This window comes from Urtica dioica, chromosome 8, assembly GCF_054948205.1.
Source record: "Urtica dioica subsp. dioica isolate 48M chromosome 8, U.dioica_male_clone48M_v1_H2, whole genome shotgun sequence".
NCBI lineage: Eukaryota > Viridiplantae > Streptophyta > Magnoliopsida > Rosales > Urticaceae > Urtica > Urtica dioica.
In genome coordinates, this window is record NC_142763.1 from 27,468,632 (window position 1) to 27,486,227 (window position 17,596).

A 17,596-nucleotide genomic window follows, 5' to 3' on the forward strand; every position below is an offset into this window, starting at 1 on the left:
GTCACCATATAGGTGGCACCCAAAAAGCATTTATGGTATCTGAGCCTTTATAACCAATGTTACAAGTTTGATGTTTTAACAATACGAAGTGCGGTTGTTTCTTTTAACAAATAAATAGCATTTAGGGCATCAGACAAATGTTTTTATAATTGACCATAACTTTTAATAATGAACGGCGTGAAGACGGTCATGGCGTTGGTGAGTGAATGAATCGATGCCCTTCCACGTCATTTTATAGCCTTGTTTTATAAGCTTTGTTAGTTGTTAATTTGGTCGTGGATTGATCACAATGGGTAGTTACGTAATGTTAAACCAGTAACTAATCATGCATGGGCATAAATAATTAATTGACTGTTCCCAAACAATAACTAACAACCATAATTTTATAAACAACTAGAACTTTCTTTCTTAAAAGAAAATCCACCAGAATGTGATTTCACTTGCAAGATCTGATAGACCCACCTATTGAAAGTAATGAGAATGATAAATGGTTTCTTTTGAGGAAATAATAGAAACGGGGGGTTACCATCAGGATTCACTTTCGTTCTCATGAAACCATCTGAAGATTTTTTTTTTTTTTTTTTCATTCGAAGAACTACGGATTTGTTTGAAGATTTATTAACATTTTGTCAATTTATTGGTATGGATATCAATAAATTTTATAGATATCAATAAATCTTCGACATACAAAGAATTAGACATGGATATAAGCATTTTATGAGGATATTACTGTAAAGTATTCAAATTAGTGATAAACATGTTCACACTAAAAGTTGTCGATATTTTTGTTCATTCCTTCCATATTTGCAATATTAATATCTGATTCCTATCATTTATCTGCTAATATATGAAATCTATTTCCATTTATAAATCCATACATGATCAACCAAAATGATAATTTGATCAATTCTATTAGTAAAAATTATAGAGATAAAAATTGGACAAAAAAAACTTTGGTGATTTTCAAATCTTTCATTTGGGGAGCAAAATCAGGAAGGCTTTGGTTCATGCCTCCTGCTCTGGCTCCACCACCGCACGCCTCAAGGCCGACCTCCACCGTTAGTATCGCGTCGGCGGTGACTTCCTCCTCGACTTCCAGTGTCACGTCGACCTCGACCTCGAGCGCAGAAATCGACCACCTCCGATTCCACAATCCGACTCGGCGATCGACGTTCCAAGCTTGAAGTTGAATAGTTGGTGTGATTTTTAAAAGTGATATATGAGAGAGCATGATGTCATCATATTCATAGCAAGCTTGAAGAGTTGTTTGTGTGACCAACAAAGCCGATTTTGACGTCGTTCGTCTGATACGCGATTTCTGTTTATCTTTCTGTTTCAACTTTGGTTTTTGCTAATTCCGTAAAAATTATTTTTTGTTGGGTGGATGAAAGTGTGAATTAGAAGGCGCGAAACTTTATGCTCATAATCTTTAATGAACAATTGATTTGATAGTCTTAAGATTTATTAGAATGTCCCACATCGATTGGGTACTTGAGCAATGTACTCCTTATAAGTGTTTGACATCCCTCCACTCTTGAGCTAGCTTTTGAGTGTGAGTTAGACCCACACTTCTAATATGGTATCAGAGCGGGGCCCAATTTCGAATGTGGGACCACCCGTGAATGTCCATTCTCACAAACTTCACGCTTCAGTTGTCCATCCTGGGCGTGATGAGGGTGTATTAGAATGTCCCACATCGATTGGGTACTTGAGCAATGTGCTCCTTATAAGTGTTTGACATCCATCCACTCTTGAGCTAGCTTTTGAGTGTGAGTTAGACCCACACTTCTAACAAGATTCCAAATTTTAATTGGTTGTTTATCGGTCATTGAGAGAGAGAGAAACAGAGAGATTGAAGAAGAAGAACCGGCGAAGAAGCTGAAGGTTGACAACGGTACGGTGAAAGCTTTGGACTTTGTGGTGAGGACTTCAAAGTCGTTTGAGCGGTGCACCAATGCAACGGAGGACGGCAAGCCGAGTCTCGACATCGCGATGAGCCTCCACGTCTGGCGACGATCTTTCTAGCCATATGCAGCTCGACCGTAAGAAAAAAAATCGTTTTGTTGTTATACACCCTTCTTTACTTCGATCCCAAAATGAAATATTCGTTACGTGATTTAGTCCATGTTATTTATGCTTTGATTGCAGAGCTAAAATAGTCTATATAAAATGAGAACATTTTGGTGCAGGTGAGTTCATATTCACTTTTGAACATATAAATTCATGTTTTCAAATGAGCTGACATGCATTGTTCTTTGTTGAGTACATATATGTGATCGATGACGCTACGAGTCTTGGTCATCTTTTTATACACAAGTTTAATAAAAGAGATAATAATTTTAAAAATGAAATGACAATTGTAAATATTATGTCAAATGTCAACGAATTGCGATTTTTTTATATACATGTTAGAAAACGACACGATTTATTGATCATCAACATATGCGGTACTAATTTACACCCGAATATATATATATATATATATATATCTTGTGTTTTTTTTTTTTTGTGGATGTGCGTGTTTTGTGGCTGAATGAGATAGAAAGAATGAGAGATTGAAAAAAAAAGGTCCAGAATGGGTGGAAAAGAAAAGAAAAAAAAGGTAAAAATGTATTTGCACACTGATAGGTGCGTTTATCACGCGTAAAACTCCTATCTCCCGAACCGAAAACCGACGAGTTCTCAAGTATTTTAATGGTTTTTAGTAGGTTTTTGAGTAATTTCAGGTTCAGAGGAGCATTAGAGCATCTACAAACAATTTCGTGAAAAGATGATGAGATTCGGAGTGAAAATGGTCAAAATCGAGAAGGGCAAGAAATTTGGCGAAGACGCGCGCCGGGCGCCCACCACCGCGCGCCGCGTGAAGACAGGATCCGAGACCGCGCGCCGCGGGACTCAAGTCGCGCGCCGCGCATACTGAGACTCAAACAACGAAATCGCACAGAGTTTTATGCGCGGAGCGCGCATAACCTGAAGCTGAGAACGCGCGCCGCGCATTGACTACCGCGCGCCGCGCGGCCGCGGATTCCTGGAATAGGAAATTAGCGATTTTTGAGGATTCTTGACCCTTGGATCGAATTGGAAGGCTCAGATCACTCCGAAAAACACACACTCAGGGCTAAAAACACTTTTTGTAACCTAATTAACTCATTCTAGTTTGTTTTTAGTTTTTTCTACTTTTGGCTGCACTTTTGAGAGCTTTTGTTTGGGAGTGAAGTTGAGTCAACAATCCGACGAACGAGCAACCGTGAACTCCCGTTTTTAATAGTTTTTCTTCGTTTCCCTTACTCTCTATTACGTTTACTGCTGAATTAATTGATAGTTTCATTATTCCCATCATGAATTTCATAGAGTTTTGCTTATTGATGATTATGTTGATTATTGCTTTGATCACCATGTTGTTAACTATGGACTCCGTTAGAGGCTAGATTTTTAGCGGGGTTGCGATGTAGCCGGATTAAATTGGGTTAGGGGGTTTCGTTAGGGTGAAATTATGCTTTGATGTACTCAGTTATTCATGCTTGTGTGGATGTGTTCTTAATGCGTTCTTTGGGTTGGCCACCTTTAGGATTGTTTTTAGGAGTTTCTGTCACTCGAGGGAGGGCGAAAATTCATGCTCATAATCCATGCTTCGTTTTGTTCTTAGGTTGCTAGACGGCTTAAGCTTAATGTAATCGTTTGAATTCTCATGTTTATTGCTCGTGATTGTTTTAATAGGATTAGAGGCCGAGAGGATATATAATCCGTCAATTGCGTAGGTTGCTAGATCACTCGAGAGAGGCTAGTAATATGTTAGGGAGAATGAGATTAGCGTGAGTAGAGTAGGTCTAGTTGTTGGAACCCGAAACCCCCGAATCCTAGTTTTCCGGTGAAGTCGTGACCCCCATTTTCTCGTATCTGAAGTTTCGTGTTAAATTTCCGTTGTTTTCAGTTATTTTTATTATAGTTAATTATTGCACCTACCACCTTAATATAGTGAAATCAATTTGCTTTAGATTGTTTAATGTCGCTAGAGTAACTAGTCTCTGTGGGATCGATATCCGTTACTTATGTAACACTATTACTTGTTCGATACGTCCACTTGCGTGCTAGTTATAAAAATATCGCAACACACATTGGACCCATTAATATTGGTCAAATTATCATTTTTGTTGTTTATGGGAAATGAGTTTGTAAATGCTAATAAAAACGTCTATTCCCCTAATTTTTATGGATTATACCACAAGTATGACATTTTCAATAATTTTGGACAAAAATCCAATTGATCTACTTTAATCCAAAAGTATGACTATCCATTGTGTGCACTTATCTCTCTCTCTCTCTCTCTCTCTCTCTCTCTCTCTCTCTCTCTCTCTCTCTCCCTCTTGCGTGACTGATTCTATTATGTTTTTGAGTTGTTGAATACTCAAGGGATTCACTTTCGTTCTCATAGAACCGTTTGCATCTTTTTTTCATTTGAAGATTCTAGAAATTTCTTTGAAGATTTATTGACATCTTTGTCAATAAATCTTAAACGAATTCTCAAAATCTTTGAAGATTTAAGATTTATTGACATCCATGTCAATAAATTGACATGTTGCCTTTGAAACTCTCTTTTGAATGATAGACCTCATTATACATTGAGCCGGCCTGAATGTTTAGAGCCGTTTTCCCATTACTATTTGTGAAAATCAACACAAGCTCCCCATAAATCTGAGATCCTATCACTTCAACTCAAATACTCACCAAATATTTGTCGCTCATAATAATGACCCGTGAATACACAATCAAAGTATACAAACCCGTCCTTTGTCGCTCATAATTAAGTGGGAAAGACAAGACAAAAATGAATGTCTACAGTTATAAAAGTCGTTCTTTATTTTTATATATTTTGTAAATTGTCTATATTTTCACCTACAAATATTATAACTAATATTTTCTAACAAAACTTTACAATGCATATTTGTTGTGCCCGCAAACATTATAACTAATATTTTTTAACAACACTTCACGTCACACATATTTCCTCTTCGTTGGAAGTGTAATGAGATCGGGAAACAGTGATATACACGAAACAATTTTTATGCTATCCGGTATGTCCTTTTTTTTTTATAATCTTCCCCTAAAAGTGATATATAGTTAATCAGACTACATGATATATATATATATATATATATATATATATATATATATATATATCTGTGTGTATGCATGCATATGATAAGACTAGACAGCACCAAAACAAAAATTCTCTATAATCATTTTATTTTACACATAAAATTAGAATATGTTGTACATCATTGTTCTAAATATACTAATTCCCCACTATTAGCATTTTAAGAATCACAATTACTTGAAGCAAAGTGAATTCTACTTCTCTAACCAACGCCATGGTATCAAAATGTACTTCACAAGCATTATGATATCCTCATAAAAGCATTTGTGTGTGTTACAAAGCAGGTTGAGAATGAAACCTTGAAGAAAAGAAAAACTACATATGCCACAATATATAAATTCCCACTTTTAGCTACCCCACATTTCAAGCTTGGAATAATACGCAAAAGCACAACTACTTGATCTTCTCAGGTTCTTAAGCAACCAAACCTCACATCGATCCCTTTCTCTTTCTCCTTATTTCCAATTTGGCATTTAAGAACTCCCAAAAAAAAAAAAATGAAAGTGAAGATGACCAATAAGAGCAATGACAAGAATCTTTTCCAGTGCCTTGGAATTTGCCAACGGCTCTTCAATTTCATCGTCAACAACATATTTTTTATTGGGCTCAAGCGCGTGGCCACAACGAGCCACCCCATGCGACAAGGCCCAACCACCGTGCCAATACTCTCCACAGCCAAGCCCAACCGGAGCAGGATCGAGCACCACCACGCCCAATCACTGGCCCATTATGAAAAGCCGGCCCAAATTGAAGCTCGGTCACGAGGCCCAACTAAGATGGTCGGCTTTCGAGACAAGGAAGAAGAGGATGAGATGATGAGAAAGAGGAAAGGCAAGGGTGTTGTGATGGATGGTGAGCTCGAAGAAGTGATTTTACGGAATTGCCCTCCTCTTTCTACTACTACTACTACTACTAGTAGTAGCACTACGAGGCAGAGACAGGTAAGGCCTCTCTTCGATGTTGCGGTGAACATCAACGAGAAATCGGACGCTTTTATTCGCAGTAGAAAGGAAGCCATGAGAAGGAATTGCAGCTGATCACTATACCAAAATGTTCATTTGGTCTATTTTTCATTTTTATTTATTTTATATTTCATCAATAAGTTGTTGAAATATGTTTTGTTCCATCTTAGCCCTTTTTTTACATTTACGGACAAAACTATTGTAAGCATTTAAGTTATGAACCAGTATTAAATGTTGTATTGGTTGGATTTTTTTTTTTTTTTTTTTTTTTTTTACCTTTCTTTCTTGCAAGACAAGTTTCTTCTTACACAAAGGAATAATCGTGAATGATTTCCTAGAATCAATCACAACAAGCCTTAAAATTTTATGCACGGTAGAACTTTAGTGGAGAAAGTGACAGGGAAAAAGAAAGACAAATTGTTTATTTATTTATTTATTATTATTATTATTATTATTATTATGAGAAATGACAATTTGTTACCAACCATTACTAGAAAACCGTAAGCCTAGGGATAATAAATTTCCTGTTTGGTAGTTCACTCAAACTGTTTTTGTTTTCTGTTTTTGTTTTCATATAGTTGTAGTCTAAAATTTTTTTGCAGTTGTTTTCAAATACCTGTTTGGTACGGATTTCAGTTTCTTTTCATTCATTTTTTTGTAATTGCAGTATAATAATTCAGTTAAGAATTAGGCATCGAGATATATACTAATTGAAAGTCTTTGCTGCGAATATAATGGTTGTACCTTTAGTTATAATGATTGTTCACAAGTTCATCGGAAAACACCGTTTGTCTTTGTAGTCAATACAACAAATATCAAATTTTGATACTTAATGTTGACTAAAAATAGTGAAAACTTATGTGCTCGATGAGAGGATCATGACCAATTAATAGTTTGTAAAATGGAGTTTCGATTGTTTAAAGTTTGCCATAATTGTAAAACTTAAGTTTTCCAGGAAACGAAAATAAATTCGATAATCAAAAGTGAGAAAAATGAAATGATGATGATAGGAGAGAATGAGATGTCAATACGAGATATTAAAAAAAAAGTTAAAAAAGTTGAGTGAAAAAATTAGAAAACACCTAAAAGCTGTTTTCTGATTTTCTTCATTAAAACAGAAAACAGTTTGAAAACTTTTTGAGTTGTATTCTGATAATCATCAAACAAACAGTGAATTCAGTTTTTTCATAAAACTGTTCAAGTTAAAAAAGTCAAAAACAGCTTTTAAGTTAAGAAACATACTGGTCGAAAATATTATCTCTTTATTTTACTATCTTCCTATCTTTCCTCTCTATAACAATTTTTTAGATGAAGAAACAAAATGAACTGCGTTAGAAATAAGGATTAAAACACCGCTTATCATAACTCCGTCGCACTTTTGATTTTATTGGTAAACCACGTATCGGCTTGAGTATACCGCGATTTTTGTAGCATATTGCAAGCATAAATATAGTATTGCGGTATAAGAAGTAAATGTACATTATTTGAGGAAATAAAAAGTTAAATTGTTTTGTGCAGATATACGCAATATTTGTGGAAATCCCGTAGTATTTGAGGCATCTCGTGGGAGAATAATATCCCACTCCCTCGGAGTTGTCCAAGATAATGTGCGTGAAGGATTTCAACCCCTGATTAGAAATAGTTGGTAAATTTGGCGAAGTATATGGCTCATGTACGTTGAAAGTTGTTTCAAATTCAATATCAAATAGCTGTGCTCTAAGTCTTTCAATATATATATATATATATATATATATATATATATATATATATATATATATATACAGGGACGAAGCCAGGATTTTAGGGGGGCTAATTTGTAAAAAAAAATTCAGGGGGGCTAATTTGTAAATTTTAAGGATAAAAAATTGTAAAAAAATGAAAAGTGGGTAAAAAATGCACAAAAAAAAAATTTGAGGGGGGGCTTTAGCCCTCCCTTCAATTAGAGCTAGCTTCGTGCCTATATATATATATATATATATATATGTATATGACCTTTAACTTGATTGAGTGGTAATTTTACATATCATAAAAATCTAGAATTTGTATAATTTATCTACGTTGAGATTTATTATTTCTCTACGTTAAGCCTTTTGTGTTATATATATGATATAATCCATCGTCTTTCCAACTAATAATGTCGTGTAAATACTAAGAGGAGATAACGACATAAATACATAATAATCAATAAATTATGTTGCAAATTATTTGTTTATAAGTAATGTTTATGTTTGAAATATAAGTACGCCGAAAAAAAAAATAACAATAGCAAAACTAGCGTTAATTCACTAGGCTAATGATAGATTATCTTGCAAAAGTATTGTGTATGTTAACTAATTTTGCTAACCCTAAATCATGAATTAAAGTAATTAGCCCAAGTAGAAAGAGGGGGAAAGAGGTAGGGGGATTAGGGATTTTTGTTTGAGAAATTTCATTTTCTAGACATAAAAACAATGAAAATATAAAGATTAGACCCATTAGTTTAATAATATCTGAAATTGGACTTTTGGACACTTTTCGGACAAAAATGCCATTGAAATTCAAATAACCCATATTCCTCTTATTTTTAAATCATCTTCATCACAATTCTTGTCACATTCGAATTTGTTGCACTAGGATTAGAACTTTCAGATCCGACCGAATTCGATGGATTCCGATGGTCTTCATCGGAAATTCCCAGATTTTTAAAAAAAAAAAATTCACCTCCAAATCTCATTCAAATCAACCTTAAAAAAAAATCACCTCCAATTCGATCGAATTTGGTGTGGTGGGCGTTGAAACTCGTCGGATTTGGTGTGGTTGGGCGTCGGAATGGGGCTCACGTCGGATTTGGTGTTCTTTGGTGTGGAGAGAATGAAAGAGATGGAGAGATGATTTATTTTGAGTTAAGAGTATTTTCGTCCAAAATTAGTACAAAAATCTAATTTTGGATATTTTTTAACTAGCGGGTCTAATTGAGATATTTTCATAACTTTTGGGTCTAAAAAATGAAATTTCTCTTTTGTTTTATATTTTTGGGGAAAGGGTTTAGGGTTTTTGTTGTTTGCCTCGACGAAGACGATGGAGACGACGAGAGGAACACAGCTTTCTCTAAACCAAACCCAGAAGGTCCGCTTTCACGCAGCCCTCGACCGCATCGCTTCTTTCTCCTCCAACCCCAACTCCGACGCCTCCGTCACCGTCGCAGATACCATCCCCTGCAACAGCGAAGATGGCCTCCTCAAGTACACACACTTTCTCTCTCTCTCTCTCTCTCTCATTCTATTCTATCTGATTTCGATTATCCTTTGGTTCTTATGCTCGGTCCTGTTCAGGGGACACGGGACTCTGGATCTCAACGGCGAAGTCATCGCGACGCTCTGCGGCGTCGTCGAGCGGGTCAACAAGCTCGTCTACGTGCGTCCATTGCGGTCGCGCTACAAGCCTGAGGTCGGCGATATCGTCGTTGGCCGTGTTGTTGAGGTGAATTCGACTTCAATCTAATCATTTGAGCTCGTATCGTCTAAAAGACCAAGAGTATGTTTGGAACATGAAGAATTTGGGAGAAAAGAAAAGAGAATCTGCTGAGATTTTTATTCTCCAAGCAAATTCGTGCCCTTGGGGTTTTGTGGACTATTTGTACTTGCTCTTCTTGATATTCTGAGCTGTGTTCTTTTATTTCTTTGTGTGGTTAGGTTACCCCTAAGCGTTGGAAAATTGACATCAACTATAGCCAGAATGCAGTGTTGATGCTCTCCTCCATGAACTTACCAGACGGTATCCAGGTTTGCGATTTTTCTTGTTTCTTTTTAATTTATTTTCTTCGAAAAAGAAAACTGTTACAGTGAGTGGCCCGAGAATCTGAGCTTTTAAGAATATGGGCATCCATTGTTTGAATGTGGTTTGGTGTTGATAGAGACGTAGGACTGCTTTGGATGAACTCAACATGCGTACCTTATTTGTAGAGAATGATGTAATATGTGTAAGTCTATCCACATCTCCTTTTTTTTTTTTTTTTTTTTTTTTTTTTTTTTTTTTTTTTTTTTTGAGGAATCGCTTGTTTTGGGTATTAGTTTCTTATGCCGGACCAAAAAAAGGGGCTTTAATTCGATCCCTTGATCTTCCTTCTTCCAGGCTGAAGTTCGTGGTCCTCAGGGTGATGGCTTACACCTTCAAGCAAGAAGCCAAAAATATGGAAAGGTAAGCCATGAGGCATTTAAAATAATAAAAAATTAATAAAATTGCTAGGCTTTGTTGATTAGGATGTGGGACTTTAAAGAGGATATGATGTGAAACACTTGCTAGAAATTCACACACTATTTATCTTATATCGACCAAGTGAAAAACTAGTCAAACAAGCGTTTGTCTTTTTAAGAAAAGCCCGAGTTATATCTGATCATAATTTTAACATTTGTCTTGCAGCTTAAAAGGGGCCAATTGCTCACAATCTCTCCATATTTAGTTAAGAGACGCAAACATCATTTCCATCATTTGGAAGAGTACGGGATTGACCTGATTCTCGGGTGCAATGGTTTTGTATGGATCGGAGAACATGTTGTAATGACTGAGGATATGCTTGAAGAACAACCAAGTAGTAGTCTGGAGGAACAAGAACAGACATACACACCGTTGGAGATCAGACAGAACATTTGCAGGGCAGCAAATGCTGTCCGCGTGCTGTCTAACTTGGGATTCATTGTCACGGTTGAAGTGATAATTGAGATGGTAAGCTTGAGTAGCTCCCAGAATATTGATATTCATGAGATGCTTGGTTCAGAGTTTCATGTCTTGGTTGCCGAGAAAGAGGCGGAACGGAGAGCCTTGCATAAAAGGAAGCGGTGATGATAGAAAGGGACGATCTTGTTCTCCGAAACCAAGTTTATTCTCTAGTCTAGCTCTAGTTTTGAAAGGGCAATTCTTGTTTTCAATTTACTCTATAGAACCAGACATTAGAAAAGTAGAGATGCTACACTTCTCATTAAGCAATGAACGGGAATATGGCAATATTACAAGTAAAAGAAAAATCAAGAAATTTTGTTAGTTTTTATGTTTACAAGAGCCAGTGCTTGGTTTCTACCGAGTATTATCCCATAAAGATTGTGTATCGGAGCTTAACCTGTCAGATTGTTGTGTATCTGTATCATTCAAATTGCGATTTGTTTACAATTCATCCTTTTCAGATGGCTGGTTGTAGCATTGTTCGTCCCAGAAATAGGGATACTTCAGTTTTGCTGCAGTGTGAGGCATGAACCAGTCTTCGTACACAAACCTGAGATCGTGTGCAAAGTACATGTTTAGTAACTGAGAATAGACAAGAGAGTAGAAATTGAAATAGAAATAAGATACATGTTCGGTATCCAAATTAGATGTGGATAAAATAACCCCAGAAGTTTCATATTCCAATAGTTAGTAACAAGTACACCCTGTGACTGTAAATACCACAATGTCCATTTATTAAAATCTGACCATGTTTCACCTCAGTTGAGAATTTGTAAATGTCACAAGAGAGATATGTAATGTGTACCCAGACACTGAATTAAAATGGAATTTCGATAGAGTGCAGATAATCACAAGTTTGACGACTTACACTTTGACTGGTGGACGAGAAATGACAACGAGTATTTGGAGGTCCTCGTGTTCGTTAGAATTCCAGACCTGGAATGAACATCATTGAGAAACAGAAAAAGAATCAAGAACTTGAACTACAAAAACAGATGATGTAACAGCATTCAAATTTGTCTTAAAAATGTCATCTAGATTTGCGGGGTTCAACAATTTAAAAGAATGTTATACTTTCATCCATGACAATGTAGATTAGTTTAGGAAGCTTAAATTTGCACCGATTATAATTGCCAACCTGGTGAGCATCGTTCACTGGAACATGAAACGTGCTGTTTGAGGAAAACGATAACTCTTGAGGCTTTCCAGGGAACTTCTGGTGAGAATTCGGGGCGAGATAAAGAATACCAGAGCCCTTCAAGACAACAAAGACTTCTTCGCAGGAATGCCTATGGATCGGCGTGTGTGATCCTGGGGAAAATGTTTGAAGCCATACCTCAACCTACAAAGAAAGAAAGAAAAAAAAAACCATTTTTTTTTCTCTTCATTAATTGATGAGACTTAAATCAACCAACATCTTAGGAATAGACAACTTAACCATCTCATCGCTTTCCAAAACCAAAATCCAAACCAGATGCGTCGATTCAAGTCTATTACTAGTATCATCGAGGTCAAACAAAGAACTCAAGAAATGCAACAAGGATAATTGTTATCCTTGTAAGGCATGAGCTAAGTGGAGAATTGTATTCTTCGTCTCACAGAAGAAAGTTGATAACAGAGACTTTACATTCATGCTAAGCCAAGACAATACCAGAAACGCAACCGAGTAAGCTGTTCACTAACTAATATACTTGGCTAATAAAAAAATAACAGATATGTATCCAAAACCTTGTGATAATAGCTCTTTTAAAATTCAACAAAAAAACGAAGTTACTGAATCATTCTCATACGAGCCGTACCTCTTTCATGCCATGCAAGAGTGAACCAGCAATAGTAATGTGTGAAAAACCTCCTCTTCCATAGCTATCTTGTTGAAGCTCACTTATATTCCTCACCAAAGGCAATCCTGTAGAATCGGATACATAATTCAACACATAAACTTCGAACATTCTTACAACTTTGAAACCCTTGCAACGAATCTCTTTAAAAATGCGTGGGATGTCCTTTAATAAAGCGCGCCTAAGAAACCGAATCAAGCAGTTTTACCTTTGATTGAGCAATGAGAAGCTTCAGAGACTGCAAAGAGAAGGACTATCAAAGGAATCGAAGCCCAAGCCATGGTCTCTCGGCTGAGCTCGAATCGCTGGTTCAGAGTCGTGTATCTGATTCGGTTTTGCCTTGATGGAAGTTTATTCCTTATTACATTTCTTGCTTTCGAGATAGTAAAAGAGTTCAAATATATGGGTTTCGTTCAGTTTCGAGAGCTTTCGAGAAACTACTCGTCGTTTTCTCAACACTTTTACTGAAATACCCAAAGAGCCCTTACTCTATTCTAATAATTCCACACCGGTCCTTTGTGAGCCTTCTCTCAGTTCAGTGGTGGTCTATCCAAAACTAAAACCCCAGAGAGCATGGTGGTTCTACGTTTCGTTCATGGAAACCGATAATACTTAAAAAGCCGACAACGAATCAATCAAACGAGGTATTTATTTAGATTTTGAATTTCTTCCTCCGTTTTTCTGGGCAACATCTTTACAACACTGATTGTCTCAATGAAACACATGACCTGAGCTTCGCTGATTCATTTATTTACGGTTATTTTCTTCCGCAGATTTCGAAATACCTTAATACAAAACCCTTGTAAAACATGAAGATAAGCTATAGCGTTGTTACGAAACCCAGCTTTTTGCTAGTGCACCCAGATTTACCGTCACTGATAGCTCGCAGAGCTCACCTATTCTCAAACCCAATCCTGAGAATTCCATACACCCGCGAGAGATTCGTTGGGCTGGCCACAAGGTCTCGATACTCCACGACCGAGAGAAGACCTTCACGAAACCCTTCCTCGTCGTCGCCGCCGCCGCCGATTCCCGGTCGCCCCGGGCTGTTCGAGAAGAAGAGCGACAAGGCCGAGAATCGCGCCAGAGTCTACGAGTTCCTCCGTGGGCTCGGGATCGTCCCGGACGAGCTCGACGGCCTCGAGCTCCCCGTCACCGTCGAGGTCATGAAGGAACGCGTCGAGTTTCTCCGCTCACTGGGCTTAAAAATCGAGGACATCAACGATTACCCGCTCGTCCTCGGCTGCAGCGTGAAGAAGAACATGATCCCGGTCCTCGACTACCTCGGGAAGCTCGGGGTCAGGAAATCGACGTTCACCGAGTTTTTACGGAGATACCCTCAGGTCCTCCACTCAAGCGTGGTGGTCGACCTTGCCCCCGTGGTAAAGTACCTCCAAGGCATGGATATCAAGCCGATCGACGTGCCCCGAGTCCTCGAGGCCTACCCTGAAGTCCTCGGGTTCAAGCTCGAGGGCACGATGAGCACTTCCGTCGCGTACCTCGTCGGGATCGGCGTCTCGAGGCGGGAGATCGGAGCGGTTCTGACACGGTTCCCCGAGATCCTCGGGATGAGGGTCGGAAGAACGATCAAGCCCTTCGTCGAGTACCTCGAGACCCTCGGGATCCCGAGGCTCGCCGCGGCCCGCCTCATCGAGACCCGGCCGCAGATCCTCGGGTTCGGGCTCGAGGATCGGGTCAAACCGAACGTCGAAGCCCTGGTCGAGTTTCGGGTCAGGGAAGGCTCGGTGGGGTCGGTGGTGGCTCGGTACCCGGAGATCCTGGGGCTCGATCTTGGCCCGAGGCTCGAGAGCCAGCGGGCCCTTCTCGAGTCGCTCGTGGGGCTCGGCCCGGACGGGTTCGGGCGGGTCGTCGAGAAGATGCCTCAGGTTGTGAGTCTCGCCGAGAGGGCGACGGTGAAGCACGTCGAGTTTTTCGGGTCGTGCGGATTCTCGGCCGAGCAGCTGAGAGGGATGATCGAGGGGTGTCCTCAGATTCTGGCGCTGAACCTCGACATCGCGAGGATGAGCTTCGGGTATTACGAGGCGGAGATGGGGCGGGGTTTGGACGAGCTGGTGGGGTTTCCGGCGTTCTTCACGTACGGGCTCGAGTCGGTGGTGAAGCCGAGGCAGAGAGTGGTGGCGAGGAAAGGGGTGAAATGCTCGCTCGCGTGGATGCTCAACTGCTCTGACGATAAGTTCAAGCGCAGGATCGAGTACGACGCGATCGGCGCGGACGAGATGGGATCGGACGAGGACGAGGCGTTCGATATGAAGACCTTGACGGAGCGGAGGAGCGATGATTCCGAGTCCGAGTACGATGACGAGGACGATGACGATGATGAAGAAGAAGAAGAGGATGATTATGTATAGAAGAAGAAGAATTGTTTGGGTTTTCGTTGTGGAGACTCTGCATATGCTTTGCTTCAATGTTGTTGTAGGAAGTGATTTTTATATTTGTGTATTGTGTTTGAAGTGTTTTTGGTCCTTCACAAAAGGGTCACAATGAAAACATCCTACATTTCACAAGAAGAGTTGAAAGAGCAATTTTTGTGTGCTGAAACATTTCTTACATGCAATTTCAGTGTTTTTTTTCTAAATTTGTTTAATATAGCGTTCTATTTAATTGGCGGTTAAAATGTTTACTCTGATTGATGCACCCAAAAAGGATTTGATTATTAAGGAGTCGTAAAATAAAAACAAAAAACAAAGAGAAAGAAAACAGGGTGTGTATATAACTCTCAAAATCTTATAAACCAAGTTTCTCCATATATGATCACTACGTTTTTTTGCCTATCATACAATTTAACATCTTGTTTGCAAGGAATACGCAATTTCATTTTCCTCTAGCCAAGACTTTCCCGTATAATAAACTTGTTTCTCCTCCGAAACGATTCAGCCATTAATGCGAGCCTCGCGAATAATTTGAAGGGACGGCAAACACTAAGTCGCTTTCTCTACTCCTTTTTTTGTAGCCACCCGAGCTGCAAAAAAGAGAGAGCGCATTTCAGCAGCAACAAAAAAAAAGGCCTCGTGCGATAAATTACTCAATTTAGGCGGGAAAAGAATAATAAATGAATAAACTAATTATTACCTTCCAAGCATACATGCCAAAGAAAGCCACGGTATCGGCGCACCAAACAACAGCGAAGGACTTCAAGAAAAAGGGAATGAAGACGTTGAGTAGCGGGATTAGAAGGAAGAGATAGTTGAGAGCTTCCTTCTCTTTCTTCGAGCAATCTCGTGCCCTTAAAGACGGGACCGCTATAAGCAAAAAAAAAAAAAAAAGTCTAATTCCGTGAATGAAGCTCAGCAAGACTTCAAGCAACGACGAATGCAAAAACGATAAATTAATAAAGCACTTACTGAACATCCAAATGGACCACATTCCCATGAGTCTCCACAAGTCGGGTTCGTTCGAAGGGAACAAGAGGTTGAAAGACAAAGCCCCGCCTAAGGCCATCGACACATAGGCTTGGACTTCGAAGACCGTGTACAATGTGGTTCCGGGCACGGCCGGGTTTTTGCTCGCTGTGGAAGCCCTCGGCGCAAACGTTGCTGCGGTTTTTTGAACAACCTATATGTATGTGAAACCAAGTGTTTTTTTTAGAGTTAACAATTAAGTCATAAATTTTCTACTTAGATTATGCTGGTTGTGTCACGTTGTCATCTGGTGTGTGTATAGATGTAACTATAAAACGGTATTTATAAGTTCTAAATCATCAGTTTAATTAAGGGAAAGACCTCAATTTCCCTACAAGTCCCTATTTCGTCTTAATTTATAAAAAAAAAAAAAAAAAAAAAAAAAAAAAAAAAAACTTTTATCCACTTCTCAGAATACAAATGCTCTCAAACTAGAACACGAATGGCAGTCAGGGTTATTAAAATAAAAAAAGCTTCACTACAACCTCATCAGATTTCAGAACCTCGATCAGCCCTTAAACACTCTCCAGAACAAGTTCATAAGTGAAAGTAAAGAAACCTTTTTGAGGTCTTGGTCGAGTGCACCGGTGGGCTGGGAAGATTGAACCGAGTCATCGTTGTCTCTGGTGGGGTTGTTCTCTATGGTCTGTGCCTCTATTTCGTTGGGATTTGAATTTAGTCTGAGACTATGTCTGTGTTGGAATGAAGTGGAAGTGTGTGACGTGGTGTATTTTCTGGTGAAGCGAAACCTCTGAATTTGGTGGCAGCAGTTTCGAAAGGACGTGGAAGGCAAGGCGTTCATGGCTGTGTTGTGTGAGACTCGAGATTGGGTTATTAAACAGATGGCAGTGTTTTTTTTTTTTAGAGGGAAAGGCAATAATGAGTATGAGTGTGAGCCGGGGATAAGAAATTTGAGGCCAGCCCAGTGTGGAAGATTTTATGTTTAAAATGAATTTCTTTTAGAATAAATGACATTTTTGGCCCTTTATTATGACCACTTTAACAGGTTTGTCCTCCGACGGAAAAAAACTGCCGTCTCAGTCCTTTTTTATTAACACATTTTCATGGGTATTCCTTCTTTTACCCAGCCTCACCCAATCTAGTTTTGCGATTTGGGGATTTCTTTAAACATCGACTCGACTCTGATTGCGTTCTCCTTCATTTATGTATATTAGAAGAATATATATTTTATATATATTATTAATTTCAAATAATAAATAGTTATAATTATTAATTACAAATTCACTTAAAACGTCCCACAAGATGGGCAAAACATGAATTTCTCTTCTTCTGACTAACATGTAACATGCACATGGGCATTTTCTGCCGCTTTTAACGCCAAATGTAACAGAAGGATTGCCCATGAAAATGTGATAATCATAAAGGACTGAGACGACAGTTTTTTTCATCAAAGGACGAACTTGTTAAAGTGGTCATAGTAGAGAGGTCAAAAATGTTATTTATTTTTTCTTTTAATTAGTGGGGTCCTCAAGGCCTCTAATGACCAATATCTAAGATGAAATGTTG

General features: G+C 38.6%; 4 protein-coding genes across 5 annotated transcripts; 2 read left to right on the forward strand and 2 right to left on the reverse strand.

Moving 5' to 3' along the window:
• The first annotated feature begins 9,119 nt into the window (after nucleotides 1-9,119).
• RRP4 (ribosomal RNA processing 4) lies at nucleotides 9,120-11,272 on the forward strand. Its single transcript, XM_089621873.1, has 6 exons — nucleotides 9,120-9,338; nucleotides 9,429-9,576; nucleotides 9,789-9,878; nucleotides 10,010-10,075; nucleotides 10,228-10,293; nucleotides 10,516-11,272. Exons 1-6 carry the CDS (start codon nucleotides 9,175-9,177, stop codon nucleotides 10,933-10,935), a joined length of 954 nt encoding a protein of 317 aa, XP_089477999.1. The 5' UTR covers nucleotides 9,120-9,174; the 3' UTR covers nucleotides 10,936-11,272.
• ABP1 (endoplasmic reticulum auxin binding protein 1) lies at nucleotides 10,095-13,031 on the reverse strand. Of its 2 annotated transcripts, XM_089621876.1 has the most exons (6): nucleotides 12,859-13,031; nucleotides 12,612-12,718; nucleotides 11,951-12,154; nucleotides 11,681-11,748; nucleotides 11,210-11,362; nucleotides 10,095-10,263 (listed from the first exon to the last, which is right to left on the reverse strand). In XM_089621876.1, exons 1-5 carry the CDS (start codon nucleotides 12,929-12,931, stop codon nucleotides 11,254-11,256), a joined length of 561 nt encoding a protein of 186 aa, XP_089478002.1. In that variant the 5' UTR covers nucleotides 12,932-13,031; the 3' UTR covers nucleotides 10,095-10,263; nucleotides 11,210-11,253. The 2 variants fall into 2 exon arrangements, with proteins under 2 accessions (XP_089478002.1, XP_089478001.1); XM_089621875.1 differs by lacking the exon at nucleotides 10,095-10,263 and having other exon boundaries at nucleotides 11,004-11,362.
• A 125-nt stretch (nucleotides 13,032-13,156) lies between these two features.
• Nucleotides 13,157-15,254, forward strand: BSM (Mitochondrial transcription termination factor family protein). Its single transcript, XM_089621872.1, has 2 exons — nucleotides 13,157-13,294; nucleotides 13,424-15,254. Exon 2 carries the CDS (start codon nucleotides 13,460-13,462, stop codon nucleotides 15,017-15,019), a length of 1,560 nt encoding a protein of 519 aa, XP_089477998.1. The 5' UTR covers nucleotides 13,157-13,294; nucleotides 13,424-13,459; the 3' UTR covers nucleotides 15,020-15,254.
• A 43-nt stretch (nucleotides 15,255-15,297) lies between these two features.
• Nucleotides 15,298-16,962, reverse strand: RPH1 (resistance to phytophthora 1). The gene is made up of 4 exons (XM_089621874.1): nucleotides 16,629-16,962; nucleotides 16,013-16,223; nucleotides 15,741-15,910; nucleotides 15,298-15,630 (listed from the first exon to the last, which is right to left on the reverse strand). The coding sequence occupies exons 1-4, from the start codon at nucleotides 16,869-16,871 to the stop codon at nucleotides 15,604-15,606; spliced, it is 651 nt and encodes a 216-aa protein (XP_089478000.1). The 5' UTR covers nucleotides 16,872-16,962; the 3' UTR covers nucleotides 15,298-15,603.
• Between the last annotated feature and the right edge of the window lie 634 nt (nucleotides 16,963-17,596).